This window comes from Anser anser (genome assembly GCF_964211835.1).
Source record: "Anser anser genome assembly, chromosome: 4".
NCBI lineage: Eukaryota > Metazoa > Chordata > Aves > Anseriformes > Anatidae > Anser > Anser anser.
Window position 1 is genome coordinate 17233135 of NC_139724.1, and position 27632 is coordinate 17260766.

The 27632-nt window shown below is 34.7% G+C and overlaps 1 protein-coding gene across 3 annotated transcripts in view; it reads right to left on the bottom strand.

Moving 5' to 3' along the window:
- The window catches only part of SGCZ (sarcoglycan zeta), a 470225-nt gene that overhangs the window by 84870 nt on the left and 357723 nt on the right, over positions 1-27632 (bottom strand). For all 3 annotated transcript variants that reach the window (XM_083833161.1, XM_083833160.1, XM_083833159.1), the window contains one exon: positions 14871-14958. In XM_083833161.1, coding sequence (XP_083689287.1) covers positions 14871-14958 — 88 coding nt within the window. The remainder of the gene's footprint in view (positions 1-14870; positions 14959-27632) is intronic.

Genomic DNA, 27632 nt, shown 5'->3' on the forward strand with positions numbered 1-27632 from the left:
AAACAATGAAATTCAATGTACTGTCTTCTGATTCCTCCATGAAAAATGTTATTTAAAATTTATTAAATACAGGATATTTTTGGATGACACAGTAAGGCAGTTTTATGAAAATGTGTTGATGCTTTTGAGATTGGAGATAGAAGAGAGAAACCTTTTTTATTAAAGATTCAACCGCCAACTGGGTCTAAAACCAATATTTTTGAAATATACACATAGATAAAATTCTGTTAATATTCATAGGAATACTAGATATCATACTATTTTGGCCACCAGAGGTCTCAGATATTTTTCAGTGAATGCAAATGCAATAATGCAAATGAAGGAATCACACCAGCTGAATAAAAGCATTGAGGAATTTGAATAAAGGGAGCTTTCAGCTGAGAGCAAGAGATCTGCACAAGCAAACATTCATGGCAAAGAGAACTTATTCTGTGTTCTGTTTGCTAAGAAAGGGAAGAGACCATCTTTGCTATATCAAAAAAGGGTGAAAGTGACCCTTCAAAAAACCCTAAATGACACTGTCAATTGTTCCTGGCCCTGCTATGGAAGTGTCAGAAGGCTATTGCTCTTTTGAAAGGTTGACCTTTTAGGTTTTCCCCTGCTTAGACAAGGGAAACTTGAACAAGTGCTAGGCCAGAAGTAATAACGCACATACTGGTTGTCTTTTTTAGAGACAGACTATAATGAATAATACCTTTTGTCAACCTAAACTACTGGCATAGGGACAATCCCCTCCCCACATTTATGTAAGAAATATATATAAATGAAGAAAACTAAGTAGAACCACAGTATGGTGGTAGCATGGTTCTTCCTTCTTCATGTTCTACAGATCCATTGGTACCCCTGAAAGACTAGTAATATAAAGCTTAGGACTCAGTCAAATGGAAGCTCACAGGAAAATTCTGCCCTCCCAGACAGATTTTCCCTCTATGAGCTTCATCAAAAGACATATATAAATTGTCACCTTTGCAAAAAATCCTTTCTGCAGCCTGCTTTCCTGGTGCACGTTGGGGCTGGATCTGCAGGTATGAAATTATATGTGAAAGTCATATAAAAGTTGCAGCAGACAGCATCTGTGTGCTACTTCTATATGAGGCCACATCTACACAAGAACAAACCTGTGCTTTTCCCCCTGCTATCCTTATCATGTTGTATATCATGTTATATTCTGTTGGATATTTTCAGAAATTACATTGCTAAACCTGATGACATGACCTGACACAGTTGTCCATAGGTTTTTCTTCAACTGTATGGGTTAATTAAAGTAAAATGTGCTTCTTTATGGTTGCTTGAGCTTGAAGTTACCTTTTTTTTTTTTTTTTTTTTTCCTCTTCTGTAATGGCTAAGAGCACATGCCTCATCTGCTCCTGTGACTGAGCTGAGAGGTTGCAACTGTAGCTATACAGGTCCTTAGATAAGAAGGCTAAGCAAGTCTAAGGAAGATATGCCAGGAATATGTATGTTTTGCTCTATTTATAACCTTAACAAGTTTAGTATATTCAAACATGAGCTTGATAGTTAAACAGAGACTTTTGGGGAGATTAGTGAGTTTCCTATCTAACTGATTTCTCTCATATAAATACATTATAAGCATACAAAAACAGTACACATTATATATATAAAGTTATAAAAATGTTAAAACTAAATAATACATATATAGAAATCACTGAATTTAAAATTAAGTTATTAAATACATTTAAATATCAATTAAACAAACTAAATTAAAATTAACAAACTATATAAACTAAACAAATTAAACAAACCAAACCCAATATGTTATTGTTTATTACATTATTATTGTTTATTGCATTATCTTTTCTACATATGTTCTCCTCCATTGTACAGGAGTCTTTTTTTGTGATATCAGCAAATAGCCACACTACATTTGATGATTTCTTCTTATTAGCTCTATTTATCATCTTCGCTTTTATTGACGAGCTGAAATGTTCAGCTCATGCAAATTAATTATAATTGTGTTGTACTCCAAAGTGTATATGGAAATAGAACATTTATTAATTTTTCCTTCTCATGATGAATGAAACCTGAGAAGTATTAAATCTTAAGAGAATTCTCCAAATTTTCAGCATTATACTCAACCTCGGAATTTGTAGCTTTCTGGGATATAACTGTTTTTTATCACAATGGAAATCATTTACAAAACTGAACATATGCCTTTCTGAAATGAAGACTTACCGGAGCAGTCCACACATTACACTTTTGTACAAAATTAGTGGGAAAGGTTCCATTGTATTAGCTGAATTGGGCTATGAGGTTACTGTTATGCTTGGATACTACATATTTTATGGAAATCCAATGCCTGCTAAATCTCTGTATTATTTACAGCATATATTATTTACAGCATATTCCATGGAAAAGGAAGGAGAATTAAAAAAAAGACAGAACAGAACATATTACGAGATACATTACTACATGCTGTGCTAATGAAGATCACATTTAAATCAAATAGCATGAGCAAGCATAAGGCAGTAAGGGGAGTATGAAACTTCCTCATTTTATAGATCAAACTCTGAGACAAAACAATAATGTTGCATTTGTTCTTGGAAAATACAACATATTGTGGATTATAAGGGTATTTGTTCCTCTCTAAAACTGTTTCTATTTCTAGTAATATATTTTCTTTAGGTAATTTTAGTCTGATTTTTCTATTGAAGATGCTAAGATATAGAATTAACTTCAGATATTCTATAGAAAATCACTTATTTTTAAGTCTCTACAACCTTGGTTTTCTCTTTTCTTAAAAACAGATCTGATGTTTGACCTCTTCATATCCCTTGAGACCTTATCTGTCAACCACATCCTCTAAAATAATTGCTAATCATGCAAATACCTTTGCCTGTTTTAGCATTCTGAGGTGAATTTCACTGGAATTTATATTGAATAAAGTGAAATATACTCACGTCACCTAAGGGTTCTTTACCTTTTCTCTTCTTGATTTTTACCTTGTGACCTTTTTTTGTCACTAACTCTTATGTATCCTGCTTTGTGAAAATTTAAAAAGAAAAGTATTTCAGTTTCATCTTACTTACTGGTACTATTCTCTTTAAGTGTTAGACATACTTATTCTGTTTTTTTTTTTCTTATTTTTAGGTAAACATTTTTTTTGTAGTTTGTTAGCATAAATTAGAAGCTAATTTTTAAATTTTATTTGTACACTTGATTTACACTTACTATACAGAGGTTATTTTTCAATATTTCTTCATTTCTTTTTTTTTTTTGATTTTATTAAAAGGATATAAATTGTTTTTTTCAGCTGCTTTTACTAGTTTTTCATGAACTTTAGACATAACCGGTTGTGACAAGGAAATAGTCTATGGTATCATTTACAATGCACTGAATTATAATTTTAAAAAGGTTTCTAAATGTAAATTAAATAGCAGAAACAAGAATGAAACAAGATCTGCAATTTGCAGACATCAGAACAACTAGCATCCACTATGCACTATAGTATAGGGTGATGAGGGCTCAGCCTAGCTCTCAGGATACACCCCAGTTTTTACAGTATCACTTTAGAAAATTACCTGTCTCCTTGCCCTTGGCAGCGGGACAAGGGCTAGGCACGCTGCAGAAGCAGGATAAAAGCAGATTTAGGTTTTTTAGTTTCTGAAAGTGTCTCTTTTGATTAAGGTTCTCGATGGAGCTCACTACTGACTTGTAGCACACAGAAGACGCAATCCACTGATGAAGACATCTACCTCACATCTACCTCAGACTCCTACCCTGCTACACTTAAATTCTGTGCCTTCATCTGTGATTTGAATCACTCCTAGGTAGTCTACCTTTCACATATACCACTTAGAAAGGCTATAGGCTATATTCATAGCTTTCTAAGACTGTCATAAGACTAGGATCTTATGACAATGGGACAAGTTTAGCATCATCGGAAACTCCAGAGTGTCCTCAAAGGAATGTATCATTTTGAAGGAAGGAAATCTAACTCTAAAAGGAAATGTAGATGGTTCTATGAACTTGGAGGTAAAACCTGCAACATAACTAGACTTTTATTCAGGGACTTCCTGAAAGGAAAAGCTTTGGTAATATGACAAGCCAAGTAGAATCACTCCACCACAGAGAAAAACAGATGTGGTAAGTTAGCATCTGGCTTGATACATAAATTCTACAACAAACAAACAAAACCAAAAACACACAGACACACACACAAGCAAACAAAGACCCAGGAAAGACCAAATTAGAGACAGAGGATTAGTAGACTTCCCTTTGGTTCTTAAAATGCAGGTCTTTGTCACAACCACTCTCCATCCTCTTCCCTAACAAAAAATCACTTGTTTCCAGAAGCAAAAGGGGTAGGGGTTCAGTGACTGATTGACCTGGACTGAGTCCAGGTGCCTTGGTAACCCATTGGAGATAGGAACAACAGAACAGTTTCTCCAAACAGACCATCTGTCCTAATCTTCACAAATGGAAACCCATGAAGTCTTGGGACTCTAAAGTTAGAATAACTTTTAAGGGCAATGTAGTCCTTAATTTAATTTAATTTTTTTTTTTTTTTAAATGCTCACTCCATAATATTTTGATCTGTAACTGATGTTAGTGATTCAAGAATGGATAACTATTCCAGGTCACTAATTAATTTCAGATTTATGGAATGCTTTTCCTTACAGGAAGAAATCTAGTAGAAATTTTAAAATATTCAACCAATCATTCATTCAGTGCCATCTGTTCGTCATTCAGCTGCAACTGCAATATTTATCACCATAGGAATAACCTTTATTATAGAAACTAAAAAAAACCCAACAATATTAAATATATATTTGAAAGTCCTTTATGTGCCTGAGACATTACATCAAGATACCTCTGCCCATCTACAGATGGCACAATTAAAAATCTGGCATAAGACAGAATTTGAAATTCCATAATGTTCTGAATGGAAGTAAAATTATTAAAAGGCAAATAAATATAATTATCTTGATTAATAAGCACAACAAAACAGCCATGATCTAGCCATGGACATTAACTGATATTTTCCAATGTGATATTTCATTTTCAATGTTATACTTAAGTTGGTTTTGGAACTGGATATTTTTAGACATAAATAAGTAAATCAAATGTAATTATAAAAATATTTTATTTGTAAACTCTAAATGAAAAGTGAGTTAAAACAGTGACCTAAAGACACATGTTAGTTATAACATAATAGTGACTTGCAGTTTCTGATAGTCCAGAGATAGCTGAGAGCAAATTCTAGCAAATAAGTTGTTTTTTTTTTCTTTTATACTAGGCATCTAAGAAATATAAACTAGGACTTTATATCTCAGAGGTTTGTGATTTTGTATGGACAAATTATTTTCATGAATAAACAAACCAGAAAGACCAGACAAACATTTCCAGGCTTGACTAACTACTTGCATAAATCTCTTTCAAATATAGAAATTAAGGCTATTTTCCCATAGCTGACTCAGTAAGACAATTGCTAAAAATCAGACTTTTTAAAGATAGCTGAATATAGAATCCAAGTCCTGAAGGAAATTAATTCTCACCCACATTTTTGATAAAACTCTTTGCTATTACCTCAACATCTTTAACAAGACCAGCATGCTCTTTACTTTCTTCTTTGAAGTGTTTTCTGTAGCACTGAAGTAAAGGAGAGCATCAGAAAGATCTCACTATTCTGGTTTTTAAAATTATTTTCCTGGTTAAGTTTAAAACAGCTTCACATTTATTTGTCCTTCTTTTGTCCTTCACCTAAGTCACTCCTAGTAGAATAATAGAATCTTACCAATATTAATGACCTGTCTGAACATCGGGGGGTGGGGACAAAAAAAAAAAAAAGAAGTAAAAATAAAATCTTGATGTCCTGTCAGGGACTTGTTAAAGGGCCAGATGCTGTAGGTAATTTAATAATGCTTAGCACACAGCAGCAGTCTTGTGAATGTCATGACACATGCACAGCACATGCTTTTGCAGTTAAATGAAGCTTTAGCAGTTAATAATACTAAGGCCAAAGAATTTGTGCCATCTTTTGAAGATGTATGTTGTATTTTTCAAAACCTGTTTAGATATCTCCAAATATTGTCTATTTCTTTGACTTTGGGGATTTCTCTCCTACAAAAGGAAATCACTTTTTCCTGCTTTGAACATTTGGGCTGTAGATATGCTGTCTATATTGGCCAACCATGCATGGGTAACAACAGCAAGACAGATGGCAATGGATTAATATTTAAACAGTAGCACTTCTGTACCACCATGCAAACCATTAATGACATTTTCCCTCAAAGACTTTACCTCTACAATTAAACCAAACCCCTGCTTAGAGTTGCCTGTCCTCTGGTATCATACATAAAAATTCTTTTTTTTCTTTTTTAATACTGAGGATTAGATATTTGAGAACTTAGACAAAATATCCTTTTCCCTAATTATCAGTGCCAAATATCCGGAAACAGTGGAATTATTCAGACTTGGATTTAAAATATAATCAGGTAAAAAATGTCATGGTTTTGTCTGGGATAAAGTTAATTTTCTTCATAGAGGCTCACATAATGCTGTGTTTTGGATTTTTGATGAAAAAAGTGGTGATAACACACCAATGTTTTAGTTGTTGCAGAGCAGCGCTTACATGGAGCCAAGGACTTTTCAGCTTCTTGTGCTGTCCTGCCAGTGAAGAGACTGGGGGTGCAGCTGGGAGGGGACACAGCCAGGACAGACTCTCCAAAGATATTCCGTGCCATACGGCATCATGTTCAGCAACAACAGCTTGGGTAAAGAGGAAGGGGCGGATGTTTGGAGTGATGGTGTTTGTCTTCCCAAGAAACCACTACGTGTGATGAGCCCTGCTGTCCTGGAAGTGACTGAACACCTGCCTGCTGATGGGAAGCAGTGAATGGATTCCTTGTCTTTGCTTGCGTGCACAGTTTTTGCTTTCCCTAGTGAACTGTCCTTATCTCAACCCATGAGTTCTTGCACGTTTACCTTTCTGATTCTCTCCCCCTTCCACCTGGGGAGAGTGAGCAGGAAGTAGCGTGGGCCTGAGCTGCCTGCTGGGTTAAACCACAACAAATAAAAGCCTATAAAGAGGAAAGGTGAGCGGAGGACTGATGCAGCATTGCTGAAGTAACTGTTGATAACTGAAATCCATGTCAGCTTATATCCGGTTTCACTACAGATGCCCCAGAGTCAAAGCAAGCCTTAGAGTTAAGTCTGGGATGAAACATTAAGGGCTCACACCTAGTGCGCTGGACAGCCTTCATGCTTTTGCTTCCCCTCTAGCACCACTGTCAGAAAATCACTGACTAACTGTTCCCTTTCATCCTTTTCCTACCATCTCTAAAGTGACAGTGGGTGCAGAAGATCAACCGTTGCCCTCTGATGAGTAAAGAAAGAGGCCCATGACTGCTGCTTTTGCAGAGGCGAGCCTGCAGGAAAGCTGCATGCAGCCAGCCCTCTGCGTACCCAGCATTGATCACCAGCTGCTGGGACCTGAAGTTTTCCTTCAAGATTTATAGTGAAGATATATGAGAAACTGAAACAGCTGCAGAAGAAAAAAAGGAATGCAACCGGCCCAGGAGCTGCATACAACTTGAAGGCTTTCTGAAGCCCAAACTTTAGGAACTTAACTATGGGAAGGCATCTTTTCCTCCATGTGCTTGTCCTTTTCACATCAAATCTAGACTACTGAAAGAAAAATACATTGAAAAAGAGCTATTTGACCTCAAAATTCCGAACACAGGTGATGAATAAGCTTAGAAAGAGAGGAAATAACCTGCATTTATTTTGTCTACGCTACAAATATTATATAGAGAAGTATCAGACTAGTGTAAAAGTACATTGCATTTTTTTTTTTGTTTGTTTGTTTGTCAGTTACAGATAGCAAAAGATGTTCTACACATTTGATCAATACAGCTTCAGATACAAACTAACACAAGCTGTACCTTGTATGCTAGGAAGAAACAGACTTCCTGAGATCAGAGGGAAAGAAAAAGAAAAGAGGAAAAGTTGGATCAAAACTCGAATGTGGAAAACTTCTAGTTCCTGAAGTTTTACAGCCTGAGTATTTTAACAAAAACAAACAAAAACAAAAAAGTAATTATTTTAGACTTGAAGAAGATTTTGTAGAATCTGCTAGTAAAAAAAAAGAAAAAAAAGTTAAAGCAGGGGATCTTATATCGATAGAGTAGACCTTCTTTGCTATAGTCTGTTTTGAACCAATAACAAACACACATTCAACCCTGAAATAGCCAAACAGAAATTGCACAGAATTTAATTTTTGTCTTACTACTGCTTGCATTTGTGTTCATAGGGAAACTTTGAATTCTTGACATATCAACTGACACTGTATGGTCTTGTATTTCGGGAAGGATCTTTTAAGTTAAATAATGGCCATACCTACCAAAAAAAATTACTATTTGGTCCTAATGAGTGACAGAGAAATAGCTTACTATTTTTTTGATAGCATGCTTTTCAACAGGCGAATCAAAAGGGAGATGATGTAAGATAAACTTCACGCCATAGGGTTTTCAAATATTATACAGCAATATAGTGTTTTGTCTGCACGTCATATAACAAAAGAATCATGACATAAAAGATATTACTTAGAAATTGAAGATTTACCTAAATGACTAAAAGAATTGTAAAATAATATGTAAAATACCTCATTTTCAAAGAGATCTTGTTACTCAGGCACAAAGTAGACTACGAATAGCTGATGATATTGTGTATTTAATATTTTCCTGACTTAATTATGTAATGTATGTATTAAAAAGCATTATTTTCCAATCAGTTAATGCAAGGTCTAGTCACAAAAGCCTAAGTTCACCACTACTGAATGTCAAATTTACATGAGTAGATTAATGCAGAGAGTGATGTAACTAACTTAGAACTGAAACAGAAATAAAAACTCGAAAAGAGTTGTTTGCAACTGTTGCTTTTTTTTTTCCTAGTCCATTAATTATTACTGCCTTTTGATGCCGAATCAAAACAAACAAGTCAAGAGGCTTCATATTATTGCAAGATGACTTAAACAGATAAATGCAGAATATGGATGAATTTCAAATAAATAATATGTTAATTTTTAAAAGGCTACTTTGGCAAACCAATCAGAGTGCTGGCAAAGAGGCTGAAGTTTTTACCAGTTTTCAGAGCTTATTATTTTCCTAATACCACACTTCAAGATAATTAATCAATGCGAGTATATTTTTATAATAGCTTAGCCAAAGTCATTAAGAGTATATCTGAACATATTTTATGTGAGCTACTATTGCAAAACTTGTTATAGCCCAGATGGCTTGTAATAAGACTTTTCCAGGGATTAGACAGACAGAAACGGAGACAACGTCACATTGCCCTGTAAATTATGAGAAGGGATGAGAGCTGGATTCCAGCTGGACATTTCCACTGTTATGAGCAACATGGCTCAGTTTTTGACTAGCTCCTGGCTCTTCTCGCATGCTGTTCCAGGAGGAGACTTAAGGCCATATGGCCTCTCAGGCAATGCTTTTCCTACCTTCTGCGCTAATCCCCTCAGCTGAAAGAGGTCCTTTAACCCTGCAGTAAGTATAAGGTAGCTAACTTGTATTAAAAAAAAGCACAAGTTATCTCACATTTACCTCATCTGAAAAGATCTAACAATAGTAGATGAGTTATATTTTCTCCTCCTGAAAATTCCTATACCTAGAAAGTATAGGGATATAAATACTATACATTCTATACTGGCTCTTACTTTGTTAAGAAACACTATATTTTAGAACTTATATATTTGAAGTTAATAATATTAAGCTGTGTAAATTATCTAAATATTCTCTGAATCAACAGGTAAAACAAGGGAAAACACTAGACAGTAACTTTCAACAGAAAATTCAATTTACAGTGCAAAAATAACTGAACAATTGTAAGCAATGCAAATAATTTAGCACAAGAATTATGGATTTTGTGTTCGTTTTCTTGGATTAGAAAAGGGAGAGAGAATAAAATTAAAAGTTAAAACCCTTGCAACTACAAAGAGAAGAGCCTGAGTAATGATACAATCTCCAAAATGAACACTTTAAACTATTACATATTCAGTCTGAAGTTCAGTGTCAAATACTCTTGTTTGTACATCACTGCAAAAGGTTGGCTACAAACCTGATTTCCACCTTTTAAGATAGTTTTAAAGACCAATATATTTTTTCCAGTCTGTTTTAGTTAAGGAATATAAATTAAGAGAGTCATGAGAAATGGATAACTCATTTTGCCAATTTTGTTTTTGTAATACGTTTTAATACATAATCCTACTGCACCACAGTGGTTACCAGAACATTTGTTTTAATGTGAAAATGTTACTAGTGGAAAGTTTAAGGTATTTTAGATTTTTGAAAATTCACTTTCGTTTTGGGACTACAGGTAGGCAAACTTCCCTTTAAGGGAAAGGAAAAAGAATTGATTTTACTTGTTTTTCACAAATAAATTCTGATCCCTATTTGCCCAGTTGAGAGGTAGATGCAGCTAATGAGGGGTTGAAAAACAACGTCACTCCTTCTCTCCCTCAGCACTCTACCATCACCGATATAAAAACAACCACATAGATAAGAGAGGAGTTGAGACCTTTTATTTCCATTTTCTACTGTGAAAAAGGGTATATGTGTAGAACCATTCTGAGCCTACTTTGCTGTTGCAATGCTTAGCTGAGAAGGAGACCTTGCATTTGAGTCTCCCAACTATGCAAGCAAGATTAAAAAATAAAGAAGCAGTATTCCCCTTCCACTGTTGCTTAAGTACGTTATTACTTCAACTGCCTTAATAGACACTTAGTTCAAGTTCATAATAAACTTAAATAAGTAAAGGTCCGACAATATATACCTAAGATTTAGAACCAATTGTGCACATGCGTTATTATAGTCAGACAAGCTCTGCCACATGCAATTCTAAAAGCAAGATACTTGAGATGTTTTCTCTTGTTTCAGATCTTCTTTGATGACAAGAGACAACTACTATCAAATGGATTGAGGTGTTTGCAAAGGGAACATCACAGGCAATACTCAGATAATGAGTTATTTCAAACACTTTGAAATTGAAGGGGTAGTGGGATGTGCTGCCTGGTAAGAAATAGGTAAGATAAAGGCACAGGTGACTTGGCCTTTAGATAAGGATGATGAAAGGGACTATTTTCACGCCCATGAGGTTACACACCCATTGTTTTCAATGCCCAATAATTTCTGCCCAGTATGCCACGTACTCTTGGTGGAACAGAGCAAGCAAGCAAGGACATTTTAAAGAAAAAGCACTCTTGAATACACAGCACAAATTCTGTGGTAAATGGATGGAAAGTGTCATCAACTTTGACAAATTTTTATCTTTTAGTACTGTTAACGATCATTACCAGAGCTGATTATTGAAAATTATACATCCACCTGTTATTTTGAAAAAGTAACTAAAGAAGTGTGATATAACATTCATTGGTAATCAAATATTTTTTCACAATTTGTGTGGATGTAGAAATCTCCATAAGTAGAGCTACTGGTTCAGGAGCTTTCTAAAACTGACTTGCACAGCTCTGAAGCTCATGAGTTATGATTCTGTCTTAAAGAGGCCAAAGGTTAGCAAAAATGATGAGCTCGTTTATCTGTTCATCATACTCTAAAAAGGTTTCAGATATCCCCAGGGATCTTTATAAATAGAAAACAGTAAAGCAATAGTAGAAATGCATGTCAGAAGAAATTATTGCAGAAAAAAAAAAAGTTTGCAAAAAAAAATGAAAAAAGTTGACAGAGTAATAATCAAAGCCAAAGATGAAGCTACAGTGAGTACACATGTGGGCTTCAAACGTCTCCTTTCAGCCATATTTAATTTTGATCCCTTTAGCACTTGTCTTCCTTATGTCCTTCACTGAAAGACAGGAAGAAGATTTGTGCAGACATTATGGAGATAACAGATTTCTGGTTTGATGTGAATAACTATTTTGCATTTCTAAGACAGGAAGAAAATAAGTAGATGTTTTTCCATATTGCTTTAAACTATGCAAACATTGATTGAACAGAGTGAAAAGGTTGTGTCAAGGTAACCTAGTAGAATGCATAATGCAGAGGGTTTTCCTAAAGAAAGGTTGGGAGGTCTGATTATTTCTCCTTATCTTAGATAAACAGATCAATGCATGATCATCTTTAAATCTTTATTCTGGAGATATCCTTTCTGTCTGTACTACATCTGGTCTGTTGGTATTTAATGGCATGTCTAAAAATTGATGGCTGTGGAGTCCTTTTGGAGATCCACATACAAACTTGGCAGTTTCCTGACCATATGTCACAACAAGACCTGAGGACAAAACTGCATTTCTAACTCTGTCTGTGTAGATCCCAACTGAAAGCATTGCTATAGTGGTGACTTCCTCTCCTTCTTCACTGCTACCACCCCAGCCCAGGCTTTACATTCACTTAACTTCCATTGCCCAATTCCAAATACAACAGACATTTTTCATTTTCCTAAAAGTTGACATGACCAGCAATTTTAACCTCAAACACAAGAGACTAGGCTACTTACTGCTTTTTAACATCACTTATATCAGTTGAAATACACATAAAATGTCAGTGACATCACATGTATAGGAGGTGCATTGTTATCCACCTGAATGCATAGGTGTCCTTTCAGAATGATCCTACCATGCATATAAATTTGCACTCTTTCTTGTAATTTTTATTATTTTTCCAACTTTTTAAAAGAAATTAACACAGCAACATTTCAAAGTTGTTTACTAGATCATCTTTTTTTGTTGTTGTTGTTGTTGGTTTGTTAGTACTCAAGTATTTCTCCCTGCTGCTTCCTCTGCTGTTTATTTTCACCCCTTTCACAAAAAGAGATGATTCAACATGCAGCATCAGTGGAGGGACAAACAGCAGTTCTGAAGAAGGCAGGGACTTCCCAGAACATTTTAACATATTTTCTGATGTCAGCAAACCCGTTATAGACAAGTCCCCTCCCCTTCTCTCAGCATATGCTTTTATGCTTTTACCTAGACAAAAAAAATCAAGATTTTGTCTGTCTCTAGTCTACTTACACAACAGATGTTTTTGGAATGGAATGTAAGAACAATACATTTTGAATTTTAACTGCCCATTAATTTCTTTGATTTCCAATAGTAGAATGTTCAGGCTTTCACTGATTGTACTCCGAGTGCCTAGACTAAGAAATATTAAATTATAAGTATCAACATAAGATATATTTTAATATGCATTCAATATTCTATGAAGAACTGACATAAAAGAAATAAATATTTTTATATAAATATAAGTAAAGGCCATATAGGCATTATGAAAAAAATAGGAAGAAAGAACATAAATACAATATTACAATTTATCAAACTCCTGCTCTGCAGACACTGCACCAGCTACAAACTCACTAAGAAGCTTACAGGTATTCATTCTAATGACTGTAACATAAGAACACATTTTCTTCAGGACTTCATGTTTTTATAATATTAGCCTCTAGTACAACATCTTAAGTAGGCCAGCCTAGATACGCTCATGTTTTCAGTGTTAGATTTACTTAGCAAGAATGGTGCCAGCCATAAGAGTATCTTATATATTTCAGCCACCGTGAATGTCTACCATAGGCAACTCACCTTTTTAACAATTAGGAGCTGAATTGGAAGGTTTTAGTATTACAGCTACTAGATGAAGCAGAACTGTGTTCCATAAACACACGGGCAAGAGCAATATGGCTGGAACAGGTGTTTGCTTAATCTTCCTCATCTGTATCTGCTAGCAATTCTGGTTACCTTTGCACACTCATTTGATATGCTCATTCAGGAAAATCAGTGCAGATGGTGTGTCACTCTTTGTTCACTTGCCAAAGATTTTTTACAACTTGAAGCCACAGTCTCCAGCCAGTATGAAATCTCAGTGTCAATACAACTACAGTTTAATTTAAAACTATTTTGTCAGTATATCCTTAGCACATTAGGAAAAAGAGTGGATAAACAGAGTTTAACCCAGAAGTAATGTGAAAAGAAAAGATGTGGAGTCTAACGGACTGTCTTCTGAAATTTGTATATATGTGTTTGTATATATTTCACCCCATTCCCAGTCAAAATGTATTGTTTTCTATCAAATCTAGAACATTACTTTGTACCAATTTTTTCAGCCAGTATTCTTGAAAAGCAACAAACATCTTCATTACTGTTATACTAATGAAAATATAAACAAAATATTACTTCATTGGTAATACATATTCACTAACACAGTAAATACGATTTGTGATAAAAAGTGTTTATAATGTATTAGAAGTAATAAACACAGGGAACAAATACACGAAAAGAATCAAGGCAAAGAGCCTACAGGTGAAGAGATAGGTATTTTTTTTCCCCTACTTCATTTGGAATGTTGATTTGGTAATATTTTGCAAAATATCAGACACCTTTTAATGAATGACAGGCAGTATGATCAATTTCTATTTAAAGTTTGTGGTGACTACAGAAGTATTTGAGTTTGTTTGTTTGTTTTTTAAATTCTGTTACTCCAACTGATTTTTAATATATGCTGATCTAAATACATTACAAGAGTAACGGGGAGAAACAAATTCTCACTGAAATAATGGAAGACTGACAGAACTTGTAAGAAAATGATGGTTATTTCCCCTCTGAAATTGTTGTTGAAACATGTTTTGCAGATTTTTTTTGTTTGTTTTGTTACAGCTGTCTCAAAAGTAATCTTTTTTTCATTAAGCTATATTTTAACTACTTGGGGCCATTCCTATTTTCTCTGCCTTCAGCTACTGCTGAATTATGCTTTTATGATCTACTGTGTGTCTTGTTTTTTTTTGGTCTACAGTGACGAGAATTTTTCTGACTTTTCAGTGTTTTATTTTCTATATTAATTAAACTATTCATAAATCTAAACTGTTGCACATAACAGTCAATAAAGAACACTCACCTACTGTCAGTTGTCCAGTTAACTGTCCCATGTGATTTCTCGCATTCACTGTTACATTTCTGTCAGACTGTAAGACCAGTGGACTATCCTGGGAAACATGTATAAGACAATAAATGAGAGAAAAAAAATGAGGTAGAATTACGTTAGAGCTAAATACAAACATGCATGCTGAGAGGGGAGTTGTATCAAATATAATAGTTTTTTTTTTATATAATTTTGTAAAGTATTTTTCAAATCAAATTTTTGTATAAAAGAATAACAAAAATACTATTTTTAAGCCTAAACATTTAGTGCATAGAATCCCTAATTTAGAAATCAGAGTTGAACTTAATTTATATAAACTAGACTTTATTTCCTGAGGTTATTACAAAGTTAAAAATTCAAAAAACCCTAACACAAACCTGTTTCATTATCCTTTTACATATATTGATTATGGATACTTTTCTAACAACCTAATCAATGCTATTCTACATAATTCTATTAATCTGTACAACCTGTATTATTTGGATTGCATTTGCTAAAACTTTTCTGAATACGCCATGCATCTCTGTGATGGTAACAAGCATTGTTACCAATATTCTTAAAAAGCAAAGAAGGAGAACGCTAGATGAGGAGGTCATATAACACACCATTTGTTTTCTTCTGCTTTTTTGAAGGTGACTGTGCTTTCTAAGATCTTTTTTGAGACTTTTTTTTTTCTAGTTTTCACTTATACCTGTTTACTTGGACATAGTGCTATATTAAAAATTCTTCAATCCTGATTTGCAGTAGTTTTGTTTCAGCTCAGTTATATGTATTCCTGAATAGGTAGGGGGGGCTGCAACTTCTCCACATCCCACAAAATCTGCAGGAAAGGCTATGAAGCAACCGATGTAAGAAAAGTTTATCCAATAGCAGTAGGACATCTGACAGAAACAGCTGGGTTTAGTTGAGCCTTAGCTAGAAATGACTAGAGGTTAGGAAAATATTTTTGAGGATTATTATATAATCCTTTCATTCATAGATACTTCCTTGGCTATCTATTGCTGGTCATCCCTGGATTGAACCTATTAGGTTAGATGGACTTTTGTGAGTGTGGACTTGACAAAGCAGTTCTTCCTGTTCTTGAAAGGTTTTTAAGAAGAGGGAGAAAGGAGTTAAGGAGCCATATAAAAAGATTTATTTTTAACTGGGTGATGCATTAGGTTTGCACTTAAAACTTCTACTCATGTAATCCTTTCTTTTGAATCTAGGTATTTGCTCTGCAAGAAACACTCTTAGCAGATGTTTTCACAATGATTATTACCCTTAAATAGTACTCAGTTCCCTGGAAAGTCTGAAATTTTTCTGAGCTAATTTCTAAGAGTTCAGGTGTGCTTCATCTCCCACTGGACCCTATGACCGCTCTCATGTCCTAATTAGCTCTGCATCATGGAATCTGGCAGATGAACATTGCTACTTGACTTGTCCATCTTTCTAGATAAAGAGCTGTAATTATCAGTGAGATACTGTGTTCAGTGTGACTGGTTTGAGCTAAGCATGTGATGCAATCAAGGGAGCTTTTGGCAACAAAAGCAGCTGCTTAGGACCTTTTTCTCAACACTTGATTTGATTTCCACTTTCCGTATGGTCCTTTGAAGATCATTAGTCCAAACAACTGCTGCTCTGGGAAAGTCGGCTGTCCTGACAGAAAGCTGCATGGCCAAAATATATTTTTAAGGAGCCCTTTTCACTTTTCACTCTTCAGTACTCGAAGAAGATGCTTCTCAGAATAATCTCACCTTTAGTAAGGTACTCCCAAACTTATTTTTGCTTTCTCAGTTAAGGGTTTGGTAACATACACTACCAAACCATACTCACTGCGTGACCTAAAATCGTCTTTCCTTTCACCTTTGGAAAATACTTAACATGGTTCTCAGGCTGCCTCTCAGGTTTCTTGTGCTCTGGCTCTAATTGTAAAGACCTCAGGTATCAAATTCTCAAGGACAGGATAATGAAAAATTAGGTGAATCAAGCGTTCTTTCTTCTCCTTTCCTTGTCTTATTAAAAAAAAAAAAAAAGAATGAAAAAGTCAAGAATTTAACTCTACATTCCTTAGTTCCTGGGTGAAAAATATATAGCTGCAAGCTTACATTCTGGACCAAATATAACTAGTATCAAAACTCCTATCAATTTAAGCAGTCCAGCATTTTATCTACAGCATTTACCTGCACGTCTATTTTCACATGAAAAGCCTAGAGACAGAAATGTTCAATGTATTCAAAGGTAGTCTACTCAGAGGAGTTAGCAACTCGGAGAAGACTTAGCTAAAATCAGTGGAATTACAGATCTGCAAGATGACTATAAAGTGACATGAGTGTCAGCTATATGAATGCAAATTAACAGATATCTATAGCATAAAAATGTTGGATAATTGTAGCTCTCGGTCACTAGATCTGGCATTATTTTGATGTGAACTTCAGCTTGCAGTGTAATGGACTTGATAATCCACAAAATACTTTACATTCAGATATTGGTATGAAGTTAGAAGTTTGTCATCACACTTTTTTTTTCCTATAAATTGGAAACTTAAAACAATGTTTTGATGAATATATAAACACTAATACTGTGGGTAAAGATTTGTTCTGAAGATAGACAAGCCTAGGAATATGCTTAGTTACTTTCTTCATATAATTTCCTAGGCTGATAAACTATAAAAAACATATTGGTATGTTAGTAAATAATTTCATGTATTTACTTAATGGAAAGAGCTCTATATAACACCCAACAAAAAAACAAAACAAATAAACAAACAAAAAAAAACAACAACACATAACAATAGGGCAAATACCTGTTCCATTGCTGGCAATTATACAGCTGTGTATGATATCTGTGCTTATAGAGGTGAACTTAGAGAACATATTATCTTATATGCAATAAAGAAATGTGGTGCTACTAAATGAGTTCCATTAATTTCTTGAGCTCAGTGTTATGAATATTGGGAACAGACTTATGCTACATATTTAGAATATACTTGTATGCATACACTGTAAAAGTTGTGACCAACTTGAAGGAACATCCTTGAAGAAGTTCTTCTTCACCTAATATTATTTCCTGATGCTAAGTTAATAAGAATGTAAAAGAAAAAGAAAACTAAAAACAGGTCTCTGTTGCCCAACTACATGGGGTCTTATGTATTTTGCAAAGCCAATGAAAATCTTCAAGTGGAACAAGTCATACTGTTTGCAAGACGATTTTGTAAGCATTCCTCATGCATACCAATGGCTGGGGCATGGGGTTATTCCACCATAGGTGCAGGACCCACTTGCCTTTGCTGAACTTCATGAGGTTCCTCTCTGCCCACCTCTCCAGCCTGTACAGGTCTCTCTGAATGGCAGCACAGCCTTCTGGTGTAACAGTCAGTCCTACCAGTTTTGTATCATCAGCAAACTTGCTGAGGGTACACTCTATATGTTCATACAGGTACTGATGAACATGACTTGACCCAGTACCGACTTCTGGGGAACACCACTAGCTAGAGCCTCCAACTAGACTGTGCTATCGATCACAACCCTCTGAGTTCAGCCAGCTCTCATCCACCTCACTGTCCACTCATCTAACCCACACTTCTTGAGCTCTATGAGGATGTTATGGGATACAGTGTCAAAAACCTTGGTTGAAATCAAGGTAGACAACATCCACTGCTCTTCCCCTCATCTACCCAGCCTGTTATAACCCAGAAGGTTAACAGACTGGTTAAGGATGATTTCCCTTTGGTGAAACCATGGCTACTACTCCTTATCACCTTCTTTTCCTCCACATGCTTAGAGATAATATCCAGGATGAGCTACATGGAGGACTGCAGCTCAGGCAGATCAGGGATAAAAAGCAAGAAGATTGCCTTGGAGCAAGTAGTCTGGAGTCTTCAGAGGTGCCTTCCAACTGAAACTAGTCTATTCGAATTAGAATTTACTGCAAGAGTTTAGAAAGAGAATATGAAAGACTTGGTGTCAGTCAAAAAGAAACCAGAGCAAAGAAGCTGTGAGGGGCTGGGGAGATCATTCCTTAGCTGTTTACCAGTTGTCCAGAATCCAGAAAATGAACAGCAGCATGTTTCTTATCTCCCTTCCTTGCAAATGTGAAAGTGGTAACCAAGGTGAAATAAAAAACTCCAGGGAGTAAGAAAACAGACAGATAAGGCTAGGAAACCCAGAGCCAAACTTGTTAACACTAACTTAATCATTAGCATTAAACAAACATGAAGGAACTTCAATAAGGAAGGTTTTGAAAAGACCAAACCTACAAATGCCAAAAATTTCTGAGATCTTGAGTACTTAAAATCAATTATTTCCAAGAATACTCCCAACATTCTTATTTACTTATATTCAATGTTTCCAAAAATATTCTCAAGAATATTCTTAACAGTTTTTCCGAAGTGTCAGGAGAGTATGGTACTAAAAAGGTTGGTACCTCAAACAGGTGAAAGTAAATAAGATATTGTCCAAGTAATTCCTGGACGATTCCAAGACGAGCAGAATTTATATAAGTATGACCCAGTTAGATTAGATACTTTAGATATTTTATGGATTTTCTGTATTCTTGCATTCCCAAAATAAAATTCTAAATGTAATCGTATGGTCTTCATTCATGCCTTTTTGTCCTTTCTGATCTGGGGGTCACAATTTAATCCCTAATTACACTCAGAACTGAGAAAGTGATTGCAAAATCATAATTAACCTTTGGATTTGTGCTCTAAGGGAACACTCCAGGTATGGCTAAATTTTATTGAAAATCAGTTTTGCCTTGTTTTGTTTTTAACTCTGATAGTGCAGATTTGGGGGGGGAGGGGGGTGTTGGAAAAGTACTCAAGGCAACTATTAGGTCAATTTACTTCATTCTCCTATGGCAAGTCTGAATGATGTATAATAGTCATCAATGAAAGAAGAGAAAATAAATGGTCAGATTTTATTTTTTTTTAATAATGCACCAGTAAAATGAGTTGTAGATTTTATATCAAAACCTATTTCATAAGTGTTCCCTCAAATGTTGATGTAGTATTTTCAGTGAGATACAAATTCTATCTAGTTTTCCAAATCAAGGAAGGACAAAGACCTCACTTAATTGACTCACGAAAGAAATGTAAAGCTATGGATGGCATGTAAACAAAACACAAGCAAACAGTTTGGGAAAAAATAAAACACAGCCTAGTTGATACCAAAGGAAATATCACATGTTTAGGTATTGACAATGCTCAAGAAACATACTTTCTAGTTAATTTTTGTTCATCGAAGGATATTACTTCAGTTCCTGATCTCTGCCCTGTTTCCATGTCAGCTTTCTTATATGCTAAAGGCAGTTGTCACCTCAAAAGATCTAATTTTTCTGCCTTTGGTCAGCCTTTAGGTTCAGATATTCAAGTTGAATATGCAAGATGGGCAACTTTCCATGACATACTAAGTTAAACTCAATCAAAACCTTACAGAACCTCAATATCTTATAAAAGAGAAAGATTCCTTACCTTTAAGTCAGTTCTTTCTTAAAACTGCCCTACACATAGAATGATAGAGTGGCTTGTGTTGGAACGGACTCTTAAGGATCGTCTAGTTCCAACGCCCCTGTAATGGGAAGGGATGCTGCCCACTAGGTCAGGTTGCCCAAGGCCATCCACTCTGACCTTGAACACTTTAAGGGATGGGGCATCCACAGTTTCTCTGGTCAACCTGTTCCGGTGAAAACCTGTTCTACATCATCTCCTCCAGTTTCTCCCCTTCTTGTTACTTACTTTTCTGAAGTGGAATAACCAAAGCTTTCCGCTCAGTTTGATTTCAGTCTCAAGTTTTTCTTCTGATATTTTGAATTCCTTAAAATTCTAACAAAGTCTGGAAAACTGCAACACTATGGCAATGCTTTTGCTAGTCTGCTTCCTTATCAACTTTACCACACATTCCTACCATAAATCAAAAGTACTGATTCGGTTTCTGACCTGTTCTTGGTCACAGATATCATCCAGCTTCATGATGCTGCAAACCTGATAGGTATAGTAATAGCATGAGAATCATATGCAGCACTCTGGAGAGCTGCATGCACTGGTAAAGATGCACAGCAATCATTGCTATAACCTCCAGACAGAAATAACCTCCCTGTTTTAATTCCTCATATAATGCACCATGAAATTTTTATTATGGCAGAACTCAGTCATGCATAGAAAAACTTAGTGATAAAGCAGAAATTCAAATAGCAGATAAAAGATGCAACTTTTCTCGAATTGATGGAATCATCAAACAAAATTTTGAATGGACTTTAAGTATAAACATCCCAACTAAAAACGAAACAAGACAACAAGCTTTCTCCAAGTACATTTGTAAAGTGCCAAAAGCTCACTCCATAGTCATTAAGCTTGTGACACAGCAAGTGAAATTGTATATTACTGAGCTGAAAAGCACCCAGAAAACTTTAATTTTGGCAAATGTAGGAAACCAATGCAAATCTAAATTTAAAATCTAAAGCCAAAACAGTAAGGGTAGAGTGACTGTACATCACTCCTTGCAAACCATCATATTTTTGCTGTGTAGGTATATCAGTTACTGAATGAATTTTTGACATGAAGGTTAAATCCAACAGAAATCTAACAGTCCATTATATTATTTTAACATTGGAAAGCAGTCTTTCAGTTCCTGTTTGGTGTAAACCATAATACTCTGTTACAGTGCAACAATAGTGTGTTTCTCATGCCTTTTTACCTTAAAGCATTAGAACTTGAAGGATACTAGCAATTAAGTCCAGGAAAAGGTTGAAAATATTACAGGAAAAAAATATATAAATCAAGGCATATTCAGACATGTTATATCCCACCATGGCTCTATAAGAATTTAAATTGCATTTATTTTAGACTCACTAGCTGATAGAAAATAAATCATGTTGTAGTCAGGGTTTGATAACCTGGACATACGTAATTCTTTTAGCAGAATTCCAGCTCCTGAGATGTCTACGACTGAAGAAAGTAAGTGTCAACCCCTCCTCACTTGATGCATAACAGAAAACACGTCAATTTATATGCTGATATATAGTCGCACAAAATCAAATGCTATCCCCAATCTAAAGTGAAAAATAACCAAATTAAACCTAGTTCATTATGCTCAACTAAACCTCTGGGAAATCTGACATGAAAGTTCTGAAAAATGTGAACTCTCCAACATATGAGTAGGTTCTGGGTTCCATTTTTGTGGCACCTTTCAGATATCCAGCAAAGGACTATATGGAAGTAATATTTCCATCACAAGTTTTTATTTCGGTGTGATTTATATGATATAACTTTTCAAAGTCTAAAGCTTAAGAAAGATAAAAAATTCCAAGGGCAATTTAATGTACAAAATAGAATTTCAGAATTACATAAGTAGCAGAGATCTGAAATGAATAGTATAGCTAAGACAAAGCAGCAAAGGAAGACTTGCTATTAATAAAAAATATTAAAAAGTGAATATTGAAAATAATATGCTAAATAAAAATGACACAAAAGACAAGACTATCCATTAATTTAAAAATGCTTAGAATATTTTAGATGAATATTAAACAATGTTTTATAGAAAGTTAACGTGGCTGTAACCTGTGATTAAATTATCTAATATGACTAAATGATACCACTAGCATTAGTGTCAGCTTCAACAACAAGTCAGAACTGTTTATCTGTATTTTGTTTTTCTTCACTTAGCTATATTATTCTCTACAATGCTGAGAGTTCCTGATAAGCCTTCCTTCAAGAAGAATCAGTGACTGTTGGATCTTAATTAACTTGACAATGCTTTCTGCAATGCTAGCTCTCTCTACTGTCCTTGATTAAATAACCAGAAGCACACACATCTCAAATGAACTCTGATACACACTACCAAACAAAACAAAACAAAACAAAAAAACCCCACCACCAACAACAAAAAAAGGAATATTGCTACTTCATTGAGCTTCCCCTGCATGCACCTGTTGCTTATCACACCAATTGTTAGATGCTTTCAGGCTTCATTATTGCACTTGCTTGATGCAAGCATTATCAATTCTATGGATGTTTATCATGAGGCTTTGCTCAAGGCATCAGAAAGAAAACCAAATAAGAGTGGCAATGACAGGAATTGCAGATAATCCACCCATTATCTCTAGTAATATCTATTATGAAAAGCGTATTTCTCTACATTTTCAGAAAACATTTTTATTGCCATAGCCAGGGCTGAAGACGTCAACATTTACGGCAATGGTCTCTGCATATATTTTATCAACTGTAAAGCACGGGGATTCCATCCAAAAATGTCTTTGCAGCATTTCTTTCATGAGGGTAGCATCTGTGGTAATATTGAGAACAGCCCCTTTGGGGTATCTAGCTATAACAGCCACAGAACGTTCCACGTAGTCTTTGGCTTTAAGCAGGAGAAGCTGATTTGTAACTCTTCTGCTTTAATTATGGAACCAAGACCTACACCTGTCCACAATTTGTACAGCCGGTCCAGTCTTTCTTCAGGACCAGTTCCTTATCTTCTCATAAGAAAGGATCACTGTCTCTCTCTTTTTTTTTTTTTTTTTTATCCTTTTCACTTGTTCATTAAGCTTCCTTGGGTGATGTACCTCTTCCTTTCTCTACCACATACTATTCCTGACTCTATGACTACGGCTGAATTTCTGAGGGGAGATGACACATGCTGACAAGTTTTCTTCCCATCTGAGGGAGGAGGGTGTGGTTATCTCATACTCTGTTAGCCAGAAAAGAGCATTAAAAACCTCTATTAGTAAAGATTGTTCACATAAAAGGGAATTAAGGTGACTGATACATATTTGGTTGGTACAGTCTCCTCAGTTTTTGAATAGGTATGCAAGCAGCTAATAAGCAAGATACTCTTTGCTTTCCAGTTCTTCGGGTAGAACCAGAACAAGAACTTCAACTGAAATATGTTTTTTTTTTTTTTAATAAAATGTGTATTTTTTTATCACTATGTGTTACAAAGAATCAATACAAAAACTGCATCAACTTGAACAAGATGGGTAGCAAAAGAGTATTTCAAGCTTAAGAAAATATCCCCTACACATCAGGCAGGCATCAGCCTTTGATTCTGACACACCAGCATTTAGAAAGTAACCTTGAAAAGTATTAACTCAGGTTTTGCTCTTGTACACTCTTTAACCTTGTAAAAGATTTAATAAGAAGCTTTGCCATTGCTATGACACAAACTTGGCCTGTATCTGAGCTCAGAATTTGTTGCATGTCTCCTCTAAAATTTGTCATCTGTGGAAAGAAGATTTTCATCCCCATCTTTATTGTAGGACATGACTTGGTGGTTCAATAAATTGCTTTTCTGTTAGAAAATCTGCTTTGAGAGTTGCCAATCACTGACTAAAAGCCATCACCTGCCCTGTTCTCAAGGTCAAAACAGAGGACAGAAAATTCTGTGTAGAGGATTATGGTTCAGTGAAAGAGACAGCAGATGTCCCTTCAGGGAAGCATATTATTTTTCAGTGGCAACAGCACCAGTGTGAAGTTTGCAGTCATAGATAATTGCCACCTTTTAATACCACAGATCTTTTCCAAAGATATAATTAACTATTTGTCTTTTTACACTCAAACTATTGTGAATTTATTTCTGTTTCTGTAACTGGCTAACTTTTCCATACTAGATACTTTTCTACTACAAATTTCCAAAACAAATACTGTTCTGTGACTTTGCAGCTTTCCACACTGACATTTAGATTAAAACAGCATGAGAAATGTCACAGACCTGGACCATTTGTTCAACCTGCAGAATTAACCAATAAAGTTCTAAAGAGTGAATTTCTATTAAATTCACAAGTGTAAAGCAATATGGAAAATTAAAAATGAGTATATTTCCTTATCAACATTGTTAAACTTAATGCATGGTGTTTGAGTACTTCTGCATAAGAAAAACAATGTACATGCAGGCATACAAAAAAGTAAGATTCTTTTCAGCCTTTCGTTATTAGTCGTAGCCCTATGGTGGTTTTATTGTTATGTGTTTCTGGCAAATAGTTAAGCTCTACTAAAGACAGAGGGATGGCCAAACAGCTCTAGGCAATTCTGTATCTCAATACTACAGCAATTGTCAGTACAAACCATTACACTTAAGTTTCTACTATAATCTTATTATTTTATAACCTTACTAAAATCTCTGTAAAATATTTCTGGTGCACCTTAGTTATTTTCAGCAGAACTTAAGACTCTAAAAAATGTACCAAGATCTCCGCCCCCACCCCTCCCCCCCATATTTATCCTAAATGGCAGTGAAAAATAGTTCTATTGTGTGTTTTGAGATTTGATTTTTGAGCAAAGGTTATTAACAAAAATTAGATTTGGTTTGTGCTTCCACAGAATGACTCCTACGAATTCTTAAGTTTAGAACTTTCTGAGTGTATGAATATATGCAAGTGATGTAAAGGTGTCCAAACTTATTCAAAAACCTGTATATGCAACATTATAATAAATTAAAATAGATAACAATGTAATTTTTCAGAAAGAGGCTGGCCAGCATCTTTTTTTCTTTCTTGAATCTAGTCAGCAGTACCAGGATTCTGGACCTTCTTGTTCACTGAAAACACAATGATTTTACACATTTTATCCTTTAAACTCAAGGCTATAATTAAAATAAAATCTACAAAATTTGTTAAAAGAACTTAGCTGATATAGAACTATGCAAAGATATTAGTGTACTAATTCAAATTTAAATAAATATAAAATTAATAAAATTTCTACCCTTAGCATTGTAATTAAATCAATGCACCTTCCCATCTGATCCTAAAATGCAGTGAAAAAATATACTAGTTTGTCAGTTTTTTTTTTTTTAAGTTGTTTGACACTGAAACAAAGAAACAAAAAAATCTGTCAACTGATCTACATTCTAAGAGCTGATCACATCAATCCTTCTCAGACAAAACTTTTCCTTCTGCTTTCTCTTAGTAACAGGCTCCCATAGGATATTTGATGTGCAGAAGTGGCTTAGTGACTCCTTTTTTGACAAAATTATTGACAAGAATGTCAAGTCTCGAGAATTTTAGGGACAAAATATACTTAAAGGAGGATGATATATAGGTAATAAATAAAGATCGAAGTACTCTTCAGAAACTTAAATATAACTAAAAACATTAAAAAATGAAAATATTTCAGAGTCTATTATTTATGCAGCTGAAAAAGTAAAAGGAAACAAAAACAGAAAGACATGGCCCTCAGAATGAAAATAAAAGCCATATCCTGAATATTTCCTAGCTCTGGTTTCAGCAATGTAAGACTGTATTTTCAGTTTCTCCGAGTCCAAGAGCAATGAAAGGAATAGTGTTTACCTTCACTCAGGATACAGTTTGACATTATCTTTTGCTTCTCAGCAAAGAAAAAAGAAAACAACAAAATACTCCAACCTTCATCCCATCACTTAAATGATCTGGCTTACCAAATAAAAACAAGCCAAAAAATAGTGACCAACAATAGTTTAAACTGATTACCCAGATCTTTTCTATTTTTATTTTATTTTATTTTGGTAGCAATGAACAAAGACTTTTTAATCTGTTTGAGACTATAGAAATATTTCTATATCAAAAGATCTAACATGAAACCACAGTGTCAGTCTTCCAGCATTTATACTGTTTCTCTCCAAATGATTTATGGCAAAGTAGGAGAAAGTAGATTAGAACTTTTGTTTGTTGAGAATCTGACCTCTGTTGAGAATCTGATCTTTCATTCAAAAATGAATTTGTCACAGTCATTAAGGATTTAAACCAACTTCAGGTAGTAAGTATTCAAAGTAGCAGATGCCAACAAGAACTGATTTAAAGAATTCCATTTTCCTTTCAGATAATAATATACAACATCAATTTAAGTCATGATAATTCTCATGTTTTACATCAGGGTGACATTTATAGTTAAGACCTTATAACCCCCACAAAATGCAATTATGTGCAAAAAATAAATTTTCCCTTGTGAACTGCAAACACTTTTGAGCTGTCTAAACTGCAGCAGAATCTTTATAAGGAAAACTGCCATGTCAGTCAAACTCAGTAGTCCTGTTGTAACCTATTTTGACTGCCTCTTAATTGGTAACTGGCTGCGTGATAATTCCTCCCCTGAAGAGCACATTTATTTTGTTTTTAAGTTTATCCATTTTGCCATGGGGAATTATGCAGATTGTTAGCACCCTGAATATGTGAGATTGCCAGGCAATAAAGTGGAGAGCTATGTAAACTCAAGTTTTGTAACTGATTTATACTCTAAAGTTGAATATTCTTTCTTTAAAAAAAAATAATAAATAAAGAAATAAAAACAAACAAAAAATTTCTTTGGAACAACTGGTTTGCCATCGCTGGCAAACTTTACCTCTTTTAAAGAGAATCGTAACAAACTGACACATACCTAGTATTTTAGGTTTTACTTTTACTCATCCTTGCTGTTGCGCTATGCCAATGCCATAGCAAAACAACAAATAAACAAACAAACAAAAGAAAATGTTCTGTTCTCTGCTTAAATGTCAATATAAAAATAAATTTCAGCTAGTTTTAGCTGTATTTCAGCTAACCTGTAACCCTCTAGTCAGAAAATCTGAATTGCTCAATCTTCATCCTCTGAATATGCTATATATTTGCATTATATTTTAAAATTATTCATCTTTTATCCAGGGTGGTTAGGTTTCAGAGAGTGGTGAAAAATATCCTTTTATATAGAGATGGTATAACGGATGTATCAGCTTGCACCAGAAGACCTTTGAATGAAAACATATATAATATCCATGCATATATCTTTAGAATTACTTTGATTATTCTAATAGCCTG